Here is a 14,569-nt window from a genome sequence, read left to right as displayed (position 1 = left end):
TAAGATTCCATTAATTGTACAGCGGTTTCATCTTTCTTGATCACATTCCTTGTACTGTTTGCTGTATGGTTTTTAAGTCCTGCAGATTATATAACATGCATATAAAATGCATTCTAGGATATACCGTAAATTTTTATGTTTCAAGAATATTTCAAGCTTATTGAGCAATACAACTACTCAAAACCCTTTTTCTACTATAAAAAAACCCCAAATATTTTCAAACTTCTCACCTTTTTCATAACTATTAGTATAAAGTACACACAGCAGCACCATTAAAATTCTGAAAACATTTTCACTCAAACCAAGCAGTCAGCTTTCCATTACAAATAAATGAAACAAAAGTGAGTGCTTCCTAGTAATTACTGGCAAACCTTCCTTTCCTACTGTTCAACATCACAATAAAGTTTATATTTGGGAGATACATCTACCATTTTTGGAAGGTGACGCATTTTGCAATAGTTACCCCGTAAATAATTTTATAGAGCATCATGTGTGGCTGCACATTGAAACAGAAACAAAAATAACTTTATTATCATCATTCAGTTACATAAGGGGAGGGGGGGGAAATCCAGTATTTAAATATAGCACAATTCTAGTATAATTTTCATCATAGAAGTTGCAGAACTAAAATGCATCTATAATTTACTTTAAATTGATATTAAAATTATATTTCTTTGTCAGAGACATGTTCTATAATAAAGCCATCTTTCCTTACTCAAGAATTCCTACAATCTAATGAAGAGCCTATTTACAAAAAGAATACTACTGTCCCTTTTTTCTAATCTTTTCATGAAAAATTTAATATTATTAAGTGTAAATGCTCTCCCCTACCAGTTACATTTTTATTGCCATTTTATGTTGTAATTTCACTTTTGAATGAAAGCTTGAAAGCTCCAAAGTTATGAACTACTGAAGAATAGCTTGGTCCCAAACTGGCTGTATAGATTGAAGAATAAAGAATAGGTGCAATATAGAGTGCACTTATTGAAACAGGAAAAAAATTGAATTCTGAAATGTCCTACAGAGCCAAGAGATTCCATTAGCAACTGAGCAGGTTTACATCTTACTTCCTCGCAGTTCAAAAATCTCTCCAATCAGCATGAAACACGGCTCAGCAAGAGAGTCCTTCTTCCCATCCACCTCCTCTCCGTAGTCTGACAGGTCACTGTCCTCTTCTGTTTCTTCCTAGGAAGAGAGGGACAACATGGGTGTGTGCTGCAGTTCCCCAGCCTTCTTCCAGAATGGATTTAGTTACTGCCATGCTCTGCAGAAGGAGCACAGCCAGTCCTCTCAAAAAACAGAGGCAAAAACTGCTGCTGGCAGGATCTAGCAAACAGGAATCTCACTAGGGATCTTGAAAACTTCCCATTGGACTAAAGTGATGAGGACACTGCACTGCTGGGATTATCATCACTGCTGTATCTTCTGCTTGCAGCCTTGCCCCAGTAAGCACCTCAATGCTGCCCAGATTTTCAGAATCAACTGCCTCTATTGCCCCATCAACACCAGCTGGATGAAAGAAAGATGTGGGAGTCGTGTACTGCTAGGAAACAGGTGAGAGCTGTAAGCAGGAGATGGCACTCAGCAGTGTTTGTGATTGCAAAGCTCCCTCTGACACAACACCCATAAAAAACATTCAGGATGGGAAGCTAGACAGCTGGAGCTCTTTGCCACGCAAACAGCTGGGAAGAAAGGGGGAAAATCTGGTTATTACACCAGGAAAAGCAGGTAGCTGGTTCCCCAGGAGAACAGACAGTGCCTTCACAGCTGAAGCCCCTCAGTGGGATTAGGCCCTAACCAGTTGTCCTTGAAGTAAGCTGGGAGCCAAACCCAGCAGTGGAAAGGGAACTAGCCAGAAACACAAATTGTGATACTTAGTGACCTGAGCCTGAGGATACCCCAGCTCAGGGCAGCAAAGGGAGAAGAGCTATTCACATAGACTCCCAGAAGATAACTGGGCTGAACCACCTCCATTCTGGCAGTACCATCTATTTCAGAGTGAAGGGCAGACAGCAGGTTGTTTCTCACTATCATGAAGATTGTTTCAGGATCAGGACTACAACTCCTGTCACTACTCATGGCAGCCAACACATCCCTTTGCTTTCCTGGATCTTGCCCTGCCTGCCTTTGCTTCCAGCAAAGCTAAAGACAGGCAGACCTGACCTCCACTGAGGCTGGTGCAATGTCCCAGTCTCTGGATCAGGAATGGTCACAATGATGTGCAAATTTTCTTCTCCAGCCCAGTTTTCAAAGATATCAATCATCTCTTCCTTTCATCCTCATCATTCGATCATCTAAAATTGGTTTATTTTTCTGCTATTCAGTGAATCTCCTGTCATTTAGAAAATGCAACAAGAACTGTAAGTTCTTACACTACAGTGCATTTTCTGTTCAGTAGATTTATAAATCTAAAAGCCCTTCTTTCTAGATGATATCAACTGCATTTTTGCTCTGATATGGTTTTGGTCTAGAGAGCTAAAAAATACATTCTTAAGCTAACCCTGTCCAAGGAGTTCTTTATATATAAAGAAATTGCTGCAGTATCTAATCCTGAACACAACACTCAAGAGGTAATATTATTGCTCTGGCATATATTTGAAAAATGTGAGATGAGATTAAGGGCAAAGAGAGCTGAATGAGAGCATTCTATACTACAAAGTTCAAAACACAAACTAAACCAGGAAGTCTCAGTTACAAAAACACGATTATATATATATATGTGGTTTAAACACAACCAACTTCATTTATGACCTTGTACCAAATGATTTAAGCCCAGTTTAACTGCTTTAGGAAAGTATCCAAGATGCTATCAGTGGGGCAAGACTTAGCTGATCCAAAGCTCTTTCTGAAAGACATGGGAATCCAGGAAACAGCAGAGCTAGTCCCAGACTGCCTCCCAATCTGTCTTCCTCCACTTCATTTTATTACCTTCACTTTAGGGCAATTGTTTGACATACTCATTCATAGGATCTAAGAGTTCCCACCATCTGTATTCTGTTATGTGTAAGCTTAAGGAAAGAAGGGAGAAGAGAGAGAAGAGAAATGTGAAGTAGTAACAGTTGCATAATTTCTGCTTTGTTTATTTGTTTTCTCCTCTCACACACTGGTATCAAAAATTCTCTTTCCTTCTGTATTTCCCAACTATTTCCTCCTACACACTCCCATAATACAATGTCTTGAGGATGCTTTTCAATTAAATAGCAAAATATAAATAGCTTCACACTTCAATACTTTTATGTTACTTCTACCTATCATTAGTCATTTTAGTGAAAGCACTTGGGATTTTATAACTGCAGTACTTCTATCAAAGTAAAATATAAAGGAAATTTGAGAAACTAGTTTATTACTCTGAAATGAGGCACATGCATTCAGCATCTAGATGCAAACACAGCATTCTTTTGGAAGGTACATATATAGGATTTTCTTATTTATGAGATGCAAGACCACCTTTCTCCCTATAAAAGCCTAGAAGTATACATGCTCCCCAATCTCAAATTATCCTGCATAAAACCCATCCGCTCTAGACAACTACAGCATGTCAGAAATTAACTGTTTCAAATGAATTTTGTATAACATGTAACTAAAAGGGGGAATAGAAACATCTCCTTGAATGTTGCATTATCTGAATATGAACAACACAGAACAGAGTGCCATGGAATTATGGTCAATTTAGTCAATGAGCTATTTTGGTCACTAATCTATTATTCATTGCATTTTGATAAACAATGGGGTTTTATGGCTTAATAACAAATTCTCCATCTGGTTTGCCTACATAGACTCCTGCCTGCACTTGCAAATGCCCTCAGTAAGCCTGTACTATTTGCCAACAGTTTTTTGTCAAAACTAGCTCTGCTTATGAAGTTGTCCTGAAATTAGGGATACACAGCTGTTCTTTCTTGCCAAGAGAATATTCCCAAGTGAGAGTATTTTCACCTGCCAAAACCTCTCTGAAATATGCATGGCCAGAACTCAAAAAGTGGAAAACTCTGCTGTAAAAAAATAAACAATCCCACATGAACTGCAATTTGTTTATTTGTGATAGCTTACACGTTTGCCTATATGCATGTACCAAAAGGCAGGAAATCTGTTTTATTAATAAACATCTTTTAAATTCATAGGTGGGTCTTTGTTTTCTTTGTTCACTTACAGTAAATTACAAATGACCTTTGGAAATATTGCCTGCCAGTCAAATACTAATGACTCTCCCTGCTTACTTAGGATAGGTAATTAAATTTGGAAGATTGCTTTTCTACCACTTACCTCCTGATGAGAAAACAAATCACCAGGAAGTCGTTCTAGAAATGAGGAGAGTGAAAACGATGACTTCTTGCCTTGCACATCAATAACTTTGAGGTGCTCTGGGGAGGGGCTCAAGAAGGCATAAAGTGCTTCACTCTGGCAGAGTCTTTCATCAGAGAGTAATTTCTATGAAACAAAAATAATGACACATCACAACACAGCAACACATCAATTAAATATTTCTTGTTAAGGAATAAGATGTATTGAGGCATCCAATAAAACTGATTAAATCACAGCTCAGAGCTAGTGTGAGAAAAAAATCCCTATCTCACAAAGATACTTTAAGAAACTATTTCTGAAGTACTGAAACTAATAAGAATAAAGCTTTTAGTCTTACAACTTTCTTGTTTTATAACAATTTCTCATGTGTAAGGAATTTGTTGTGAATGTTGTGAATGAAGGAGTTTTAGCTGAAAGTGGCAATTAAAGGATTCATTATTTATGGTTCTTTAATTAATTGACGTTTAAATTAACTTACTACTAGAGGAATGGTTACTATCAGTCAAACTCATCTCAACTTCAGGCATTTTGGACAACTTTGACATTTATAGTGTCAAATTTTACATTTGACCTATTTGTTCTAGGCTCTTTCTTTAGGGAATAGAGAGGCAGCAGCCTCTCAATTCTCCTGTTTAGATATCTGTTGGTTTTGTCTTTATTTTCTTACCTGCAGAAAGTTATTAAGCTGGTTCTTGGATTTCTCCATGAATTTCTGGTCTATGGATTTGAAGGGCAGCTTGCTGAGAGAAGGCAACTGAACTTTCTTTAATGATGGAAAACACTGTGTAGGAGAAAGGAGAGCTCAGCTAAGATGTATGCAGAGAAAAAGCCAGGTGGTTCAGGATGGAAATGAAGAGACTCCTTTTTGCTCTCATCTCACTTCCTCACCCCTCTCAAGAAAACACCTTCCCCTTACCATTATGGGCTGACACATCTAAACTCTTGCCCTTCACAGCACCATTATCTATTCCTTATCAGACAGAAAGGTTAAAGCACTGGGAAAAAAAATCCCAACCTTCTCTCTCTGCAAAAGCTGTCATTTTTAATACTTCCCTAGGAGCCAGACATAAAACCTCATTCTTATAGCAGACTCTTGTATGACAGTGCAGAGTATATACCATTTTGAAATGGGGTTAGTCCAGTAAAACATTATTAAGGGGAAAAAAATTATAAACAAATTTTATAATCATCTGTCAGAGACCAGAAATATGCAGAAGGCAATCCAGCTCTAAAGGACTAAAAGCCAAAAGGCTGGCATTAAAATGGAAGCATTAAATTGTTATTATTCTGGAAAATTTTGGCAGTTTGTATCTTTTCCCTCCCATAACCAGGATTCGTACCTCGCTGAGTTTGCGGTGTAGGTTCTGAAACTCATTGAGCTTCCTGGGAACAGTCCAGTTCTTAGTTTCAGCTCCACCAACTTCTTGTAAACTCACCATGACAGAGTAACAGGGCACTTGTTCTCCATTCTCTTCTAAAACCTTGTGGGGGAAATAAAAACAGATAAGGTAATATCTGCTGAAAGTAAACGGTGGAACATTTAACTGTGAACACAGGAACATCTGAACAGTGAACAGGTGACTGGCTTGCAAACTCAGTCATCAGTCCCACACTTCTCTTAAGATTTGAAGGCTACATATGGAGCAATTCCCTTAATGAAGTAACCATCACCCAAAGTGCTGTACCAGTCCTGAACCAGTCCTACAGCTAACCACTATTACACCTTACCTACAGTTTGCAATGCTGTCCACCAGCAACCACATCTCCCTGACATGTCCTCTTCAAACAGCTGAGTGTATTATTTTGGTTTTTAAGGTACCTACCATGTAGCTTTGTGATTGCTGATCAATGCTCCATCTCTCCTATCTGTATTTACCTGAGTGTTCTTCCTTCATTTCCACCCTCCCTTCCCAGTGCTTCTGCTGAGGCTCACCCACACACCAGGCACAGCAGCTCTGCAGCTGGGTCTAGCAACAGCTGCTGCTGTTAGGGAGTGATTTCTCTGCTCACTTGAGCTGTTCTCCTTGCACAGTTTGTGGTATCCATGCACTGTTTCTGAGGAACTCACAATTTTACAAAAATACTGATAAATCCAACTACAATCCTCAGCCAGAGGAAACAGAAGCAATTAACCACACTGTGCAAATGGGAAAACTACAGCAAAGTTAAACAATTTTTCTTGAGATGACAGCAGCAGTGTGACCACACTGTTTCTTAATTTGATATAAGAATTGGCGTAAGAATTTCATCCTTATGTCCTATTGGCAGCAAATATTTTACTTATTTTGAGGAGACACCCAGATTGATTATGAAAAACAAATAACAGAAATGCATAAAATATTTCACTCTACAATGCTTGTGTCTTTATATACATGCAAATAATGATAAGGTAGTTATAAAATACCACTCCCAGTCTTTTTGAGCAAAGTTATAACCTTAAAGCTTAAAAAAAATAAAAAGAATATTTAATGAATCTAATGAGGATAAGAATAAATGTTAAAATTCATATAATTATGACACCTTTTCTGAGAAGCCTGTAGAGACAACACAATGCTGTGGATGAATAATTTGACAAGCACCTACATCACCCTTGTAAAAGCCATGTGGCTGAAATGTACCTGCATATTTTTAAGCTATTCAGAGCTGTACATTGATAATATTCCCTGTGATGCAGTCCTCATAAAGCTGCACAAGGACCACTGGGAAGCCAAGTCTGAGGCCCAGATTTCACAAATCTCTGTCAAAAAGCTGCAGCAGCACTCAGACAGAATACAAAGCACCAGCCTGAATGCCTGCAAATGTGCCTGGTTCTCAGTGCAGCTATTTGGAGAAGTGCCTATCTCCTGCCAGACTACTGCAGAAATAGATGCTTGAACAGCCTCCAAGGTGCAGGTCAGAGAGACATGGTGCAGAACAACTGGGATTGTCTGGGACAGTCCCTGCCCTGTCTACCCTGAGCTACATTGGATCTGTGTTTGTAGGTGACCCACAAACACCTCCTGGCTGTCACTTTTCAACACTGGGAGATGAGTGCTGAAATTGCTGATTTGAGTCATGTCTATGATTTTCCATGCTAAATTTGTTCCCAGGGCAGGGGTTTGCATGTGTAAGGTCTGCTGAACTGTAATTGTCAGGAGAGAGCACAGACCCTCTGAAAGCACATTTTCAAAATGGGAGGACTTCGTACTCCTGCTTCAAGCTGTGTGCAGAATCCTCCAAATTCCAATTACCAGATGTAGACATGTTACAGCTTTTTTTTTTTTTCCAAGTTCCCTCAAATAAATACTGAAAACTTTCAGGATCTTCTTAGGAATGCAAATTTTTTTATCAACTTAGGTGCTTGTGAATTTGTTTTTCCAAATTAATGAATAAACTGGAAAAGAGAAAAATTGAATGTTAGGAGGTCTTCTAAACCAGGAGATCTAGTTCTCTGCTGTTAGCAGGCACCACCTCATACAATTGCTATCATGCATTAGTTCAAACTATAGAGCCATATTCCTCTGGTTCTCCCTTTTGCTAAGTTAAGCAAATGAAATTTGAAAGTGCTTTCAGAACCACTTCTCATGGGAGAAGTACCTCATTCAAATCCCCCTTTCTCAAGGGACACGGCCCAGCACCTGCAATGGACTGTAACACTTCCTCATCCTGAGTGGAAACTCCCTCCTAATGTGTTCAAGGGTTGCATTTACCCTTGACAGACCTGCAGCCTGCTCAAGATGAGCTGCACATCTGCCAAGCCACCAGCATTTCTACTGTTTCCAGCCAAGAGGTGCTCCAGGGGTCAGAGCTAAAGCCCAGAGATCCTGCTGAACACAAACCTCACATGCCACATTGTGAGACTGAGCTTCTAATGCTCCTGCCCAAAAAAACATCCAGCTTTTTCCCAACCTTCCTAACCCTTCTCTAGCCCTGTTTTCAGGTGCTGCCAAGTAGTGGGGGAAAATCACTTCCCTGCTCCTGCTGGCCACACTATTTCTGATACAGGCCAGGATGCATTTGGTCTCCTTGACCACCTGGGCACGCTCCTGGCTCATGTGCAGTCAGCTGTCAACCAGCAGCCCCAAGTTCCTGTCCACTGAGCAGCTTTTCAGCCACCTCTAGTCCAGGTGTGTAGTGTGGTAACCACAAGAAACATGCAAATTTTTCACCTTATTCAGATCTACAAATTCAATTCCTTCTGAAAGCAATAGACTTTTTAAAAGACGTTATGCTCTGAAACAGTCATTCTTTGTACAAGGAAGACAGAATGTCTGTTAAAACATTAAATGATACAAGGCCAAAACAATTGAAGCAAGTACATCTAGTTAGATTAGTACATTTAGTTAGCTCTAAATTACATACCTGTTATGGGGAAGAGACACTCAGAATTACACAAGTTGTTATCATAGGCCCCCTCACTCTGCATGTTCCTACTGTATTTTTCAACCTCTATCAGTCAGCCAAAACACTGAGTCTCCAAAGTAAGTTTTATTAAAAATAAAAAGCTACCAAAAGACACCTAGAGATTATATGATTTACACTGATTTTTAAAAAAAAAAAAAAGAAAAAAAAATATATATATAGTTCACACACATAGGCTTAGTATATTTAAATTACTCAAAAGTATAAAGACTGAAATATTCAAGCTAAGAGATTACAAACAAGAGTTTGGACATGTTTTTTCCCCAAGACTTAAGTAATTTTTTTCTTTTGTGCATTCTCTGTTTACTGATTTAGCAGATCAGTTTAAAAGCTCAATGACTGGCTATTACACTTTCAGCTCAAGATCAATAGCAAAAATTACTTTTACTAAACTTTTCTGCTTAACAACAGGGCCAAGATTTTCTCTCTCTAAAAATCACAGAGCTATATTCTGGGATTGGCAACAATGTATTTTGCAGATAGAAAGACTAGGTCATTTACTCATGCCCCCTGAAATCATCAACTGCAGCTAGAATATTCTCAAGCAATTAATTACCATAGATAACTACAACACCCATGTTTTCTCCAGCCTACCCTTTGAAGCATGGAGCTGCAAACAGCACAATTTATAGTGCAAGCCTATATTTAATTTCCTAATCCAGTACTACTTATGAGTCATAGCTAAGGCAGCAAGCAATTAAAAGCCTCTTCCAATATCTCTCCAATTTAGCCAAAGCACCTTCTCCTCTGGTAGAGAGACACTGGACAGGTGGATATGGTTACATAAATATAAATATGTGATAAAAATATGTATATAAACATGATATATAAATATGTGTATACTATGTTAAATAAATATGTATGTTTGTGCAGAAAGCTGCCATTCTGCACCCAGAGTTTACCAGATTTTAAGACCAGGTTTCAAAAGCTACAAATAACTCTTAAGAAGATAACTTAAGAACTTTTCAGTTCTCAATAGTGCCACCTGCAAACAGCATTACAACAAAAAAAATCCAGATGTTTCCACATAGAGAATTTGGTTTTAAAACTGGCACCTTAAATTTTTTGACCTGTTGGATTTATTTCTTTTACAGTGACTTTAACTGTTGAAAGACCTGGCTTGCAAGAGCTTAAGACACAACCAAATAAACTCCACAGCACATACTTTTTTGCTTCAACAAAGAGTTACCTCAAGAAAACTATTTGTATTCTTTTCAGGAACATTTTCTTAGTGGCACACAAAGGCAAGGGAGTAGAGACCCAATTAATCTTTAGATCTTCATAGTGATACTGTCAAGAAGACTACTTATGTATGTCAGCCTACACTTACTAAATAGCAAGCATTCACTGAGTTCCTTTCATGGTAAGTGTTACTAGAGAGCCAGAAGATGATAATACTTTCTGTTTTCATCACATTTTTCTGCATGCATTCTACAACTTCTGCCTATGCTCAAATGGAACAGCAAAACAAGACCAAAAAAAAGTAACAACCTCTACAACTTAGAGATATAAAGCACTTTCTTTCCAGGCATTCAAGCCCCTTGAAACAGTACAGCCATTAAATACAAAACCCAAAAAGTATAAGCACTGCATCTTTGAGACACAGCAGAGACACAACTGCACCCAAGTGCAATAGCATGGTAATACAGGAAGACAAAGTTCTCATGAAAAACAGTGCCCCTAAGATAGCAAATTACTTTACCCAGTGCCAAAATTTGTTTATGTACATGCAGGTAATTTTTATAACATTACATCAGTGTTTAAGGAACAGAAACTCTGTGTATGCATCATAGAAGCCAGTGGGGAGACAGAAGAGGAGCTCAGAGGAAGTTAGGGTTCTTTCCCCCACAAGTAAATTTTAAGTATAAACAGGTATAAGGAAAGTATCTACATATTTTTCTTCTGCTTTTCATGCAAGTTTGAATAGACCCAGCAGGTCAAAAGGCAGAAAAACATCCCCTACCTCTCCTGAGACAATGAAGGCTTTCCACATGCCAAGATTCTCACACCACCAGTCTGTTCTTGCAATGTGCAGCTGAAGGTCACTGTGCTCTCTCTCCATCAGAGTAATTTCATCCTTCAGCTTAGAAACAATCTGCAGAGAAAAGTTTATTCATTACAATTGGTAGGGAAAAGCTTGTGCAGCACACAAGATTTATGTCTTTAGGGACACTGTTCTGAAAGAAGAAAAGGTACAAAAGCAGAGGGAGAACAATTTCTGTGGATTAAAAAAAATAAATTACAAGTGAGAAAATCAATGTCTCAAACTTGTAGAGCACACAGCAATCTTAAAGGTCAACCCTTACATTCAAAAAAACCCAACAATTTAGAAGTACAACTACTATCACACTACCTGCATATAAGACACTTGAGATAGGATTATATATTACACACAGTATTTTTTATAAAAATTTGAAATTAATGAAATATACCTTACTGAAGGCATCTCTATAATTTTCAGGTACACATCATGTGACTGAAGAACCTGGGAATAGATTTCATTTCTAGGAAATTATCTATGTTAGAAATCACTCAAAATCATCACTTACTTCATTCTAGTTTTGGAAAGGCAAGGATTTGTTATTGTGAAAAGCACAAAAAATAGCCAAACATCCTGCCAGGAGATAGTATGACAAGAGAAGGTGGAAATATACATAAGATGTGACATTAGAAACACAGCAAAAGCAGATGACACTTTTCCATTTTTAAGTATGATACACCACTTAGCCAAATTTATCAGTTCTATCACTTACACCACAAGTGGTGCATTCTACAGAGCTACAGGAATTCTATCTTGTTCAGAATTTTTGTCTCATGTCAGATGTAAAATATATATGTGACAGCTATATAACAATTTTCTAGCAAATACCTCGCCTTCAGAATAATTTTGTATTTTATGTGCTATCAATGCTGAGCCTTCTCTACAATCACCTTACATTCACTCCAGCAGCATCCAGAACATTCAATAAATACAGAACAACTGGTAAGATTTTATCATAAGTAAACAGGTGTTACATTTACAAACTGAATACTGAGACTTTACAATAATACTGGATCCATTTTACTATTCTGTTTCAGAGATGTAGCTATTTTCCAAGACCATTTTAGAAACAAAACATAAAGGGAAAAACCCACATCTTCAGTAGGGGTACAATCCCTGCCTCCTCAAGAGCCTAAGTACAGAAAGAATATAGCTGTTATGGTTTCAAGAATACAAAAGGAACATAGAACATTCATGTGAATGGAACAAAATATAAAGGTTTAGTTATAGAGAATCATAGAAGGGCTTGGGTTGGAAGGGGGACGCTCCAGAACAGCTGCAAACATTTTCAGTTGTCTGCAGTACCCTCTGGCAGAAGGAAGATGTGGAAGGGACAGAGGGAATGAAGCCAGCCAGGGTGGCGCAAACTCTAGTGCCCACACCTTTCTCCTGGAGGTGGCTCTGCCCAGAGCTGGGGTGTCAACTCCTATTCAGACAAGCGTCTTACACTCACCCTGAGTGAAGGAAAAATGTATAAAGAAGCCAGCCAGGTTCTGAGCAATGACTAATACCCAGGTACATTTTTGTCATTGCTAGCAGCAGGATTTTAGGAAAACACCTTGGCTCCTTGTTCATCTTACCCACCATCTACCATCTGCAACCAAATCCCATTACAGCTGACAAGACAGGCCCAACTGCATCTGAACAACAGGCCTGTTGTAAAATCAACACAACTAAGTTTGCCCAAGCCATGTGCAAGCCCCTTGCTTCTCCTGAGTATATTCTCAGATTAGTTACCTGTTTCACTTTGCAAAGACAAAAGGATGTTTTTTGTTTGCCCTAGTCCAGAGGTTAAAGTTTCATATCACTCCGAATTCTCCCTTTGAGGACAGCATGCTTTCTCCTATCTCCTAATAAAGGAATCAGTCACTCCTAAAGGTCTGGGGTTTTTTATCCTTTAGCTGGAGGAAGTCCATCTGAGCTGGCACTGCAGCCGAGGGTGCTGTGCTGTGCCCCGGAGCAGCAGCACAGGGCACAGGAGCTGAGCAGCGCATCCCTGGCAGCACAGGGCACAGGAGCTGATCAGTGCATCCCTGGGCAGCACAGGGCACAGGAGCCGAGCAGCGCATCCCTGGGCAGCAGAGGGCACAGGAGCTGATCAGTGCATCCCTGGCAGCACAGGGCACAGGAGCTGAGCAGCACATCCCTGGCAGCACAGGGCACAGGAGCTGATCAGTGCATCCCTGGCAGCAGAGGGCACAGGAGCTGAGCAGCGCATCCCTGGCAGCACAGGGCACAGGAGCTGAGCAGTGCATCCCTGGGCAGCAGAGGGCACAGGAGCTGATCAGTGCATCCCCAGGCAGCACAGGGCACAGGAGCCGAGCAGCGCAGCACCCAGGCAGCACAGGGCACAGTAGCTGATCAGTGCATCCCTGGGCAGCACAGGCACAGGAGCTGAGCAGTGCATCCCTGGGCAGCAGAGGGCACAGGAGCTGAGCAGCACATTCCTGGCAGCAGAGGGCACAGGAGCTGATCAGTGCATCCCTGGCAGCACAGGGCACAGGAGCTGATCAGTGCATCCCTGGGCAGCAGAGGGCACAGGAGCTGAGCAGCACATTCCTGGCAGCAGAGGGCACAGGAGCTGAGCAGCGCATTCCTGGCAGCAGAGGGCACAGGAGCTGATCAGTGCATCCCTGGGCAGCAGAGGGCACAGGAGCTGAGCAGTGCATTCCTGGGCAGCACAGGGCACAGGAGACGAGCAGCGCATCCCTGGGCAGCAGAGGGCACAGGAGCCGAGCAGCGCATCCCCGGCAGCACAGAGCACAGGAGCTGATCAGTGCATCCCTGGGCAGCAGAGGGCACAGGAGCTGAGCAGCGCATTCCTGGCAGCACAGGGCACAGGAGCTGATCAGTGCATCCCTGGCAGCACAGGGCACAGTAGCTGATCAGTGCATCCCTGGCAGCACAGGGCACAGGAGCTGATCAGTGCATCCCTGGCAGCACAGGGCACAGGAGCTGATCAGTGCATCCCTGGCAGCACAGGGCACAGGAGCTGAGCAGTGCATCCCCAGGCAGCACAGGGCACAGGAGCTGAGCAGTGCATCCCTGGCAGCACAGGGCACAGGAGCTGATCAGTGCATCCCTGGCAGCACAGGGCACAGGAGCTGATCAGTGCATTCCTGGCAGCAGAGGGCACAGGAGCTGAGCAGCACATCCCTGGCAGCAGAGGGCACAGGAGCTGAGCAGCGCATCCCTGGCAGCAGAGGGCACAGGAGCTGATCAGTGCATCCCTGGCAGCAGAGGGCACAGGAGCTGAGCAGCGCATCCCTGGCAGCAGAGGGCACAGGAGCTGAGCAGCACATCCCTGGCAGCACAGGGCACAGGAGCTGAGCAGTGCATCCCCGGGCAGCACAGGGCACAGGAGCTGAGCAGTGCATCCCCGGGCAGCACAGGGCACAGGAGCTGAGCAGTGCAGCACCCAGGCAGCAGAGGGCACAGGAGCTGAGCAGTGCATCCCTGGGCAGCACAGGGCACAGGAGCTGAGCAGTGCATCCCCGGGCAGCACAGGGCACAGGAGCTGAGCAGTGCAGCACCCAGGCAGCAGAGGGCACAGGAGCTGAGCAGTGCATCCCTGGGCAGCACAGGGCACAGGAGCTGAGCAGTGCATCCCTGGGCAGCACAGGGCACAGGAGCTGAGCAGCACATCCCTGGCAGCACAGGGCACAGGAGCTGAGCAGCGCATCCCTGGCAGCACAGGGCACAGGAGCTGAGCAGCACATCCCTGGCAGCACAGGGCACAGGAGCTGAGCAGCACATCCCTGGCAGCACAGGGCACAGGAGCTGAGCAGCGCAGCACCCGGGCAGCAGCGGCGGTGCCGGATGCCCGAG

At 42.0% G+C, this 14,569-nt stretch overlaps 1 protein-coding gene across 1 annotated transcript in view; it reads right to left on the bottom strand.

Annotated features, from left to right (window-relative positions):
* The window catches only part of SNX25 (sorting nexin 25), an 83,231-nt gene that overhangs the window by 5,043 nt on the left and 63,619 nt on the right, over nt 1–14,569 (bottom strand). Inside the window, exons 11-15 of the mRNA XM_066548332.1 lie at nt 10,664–10,795; nt 5,640–5,780; nt 4,967–5,080; nt 4,261–4,425; nt 1,068–1,185 (exon numbers count right to left, since the gene is read on the bottom strand). Of these exons, the coding sequence (XP_066404429.1) occupies nt 1,068–1,185; nt 4,261–4,425; nt 4,967–5,080; nt 5,640–5,780; nt 10,664–10,795 (670 nt within the window). The remainder of the gene's footprint in view (nt 1–1,067; nt 1,186–4,260; nt 4,426–4,966; nt 5,081–5,639; nt 5,781–10,663; nt 10,796–14,569) is intronic.

The sequence above is a fragment of the Molothrus aeneus genome, chromosome 4 (genome assembly GCF_037042795.1).
Source record: "Molothrus aeneus isolate 106 chromosome 4, BPBGC_Maene_1.0, whole genome shotgun sequence".
Taxonomy (NCBI): domain Eukaryota; kingdom Metazoa; phylum Chordata; class Aves; order Passeriformes; family Icteridae; genus Molothrus; species Molothrus aeneus.
The sequence above is the reverse complement of the archived record's forward strand: the minus strand, read 5'-3'. Positions and strand labels throughout refer to the sequence as shown.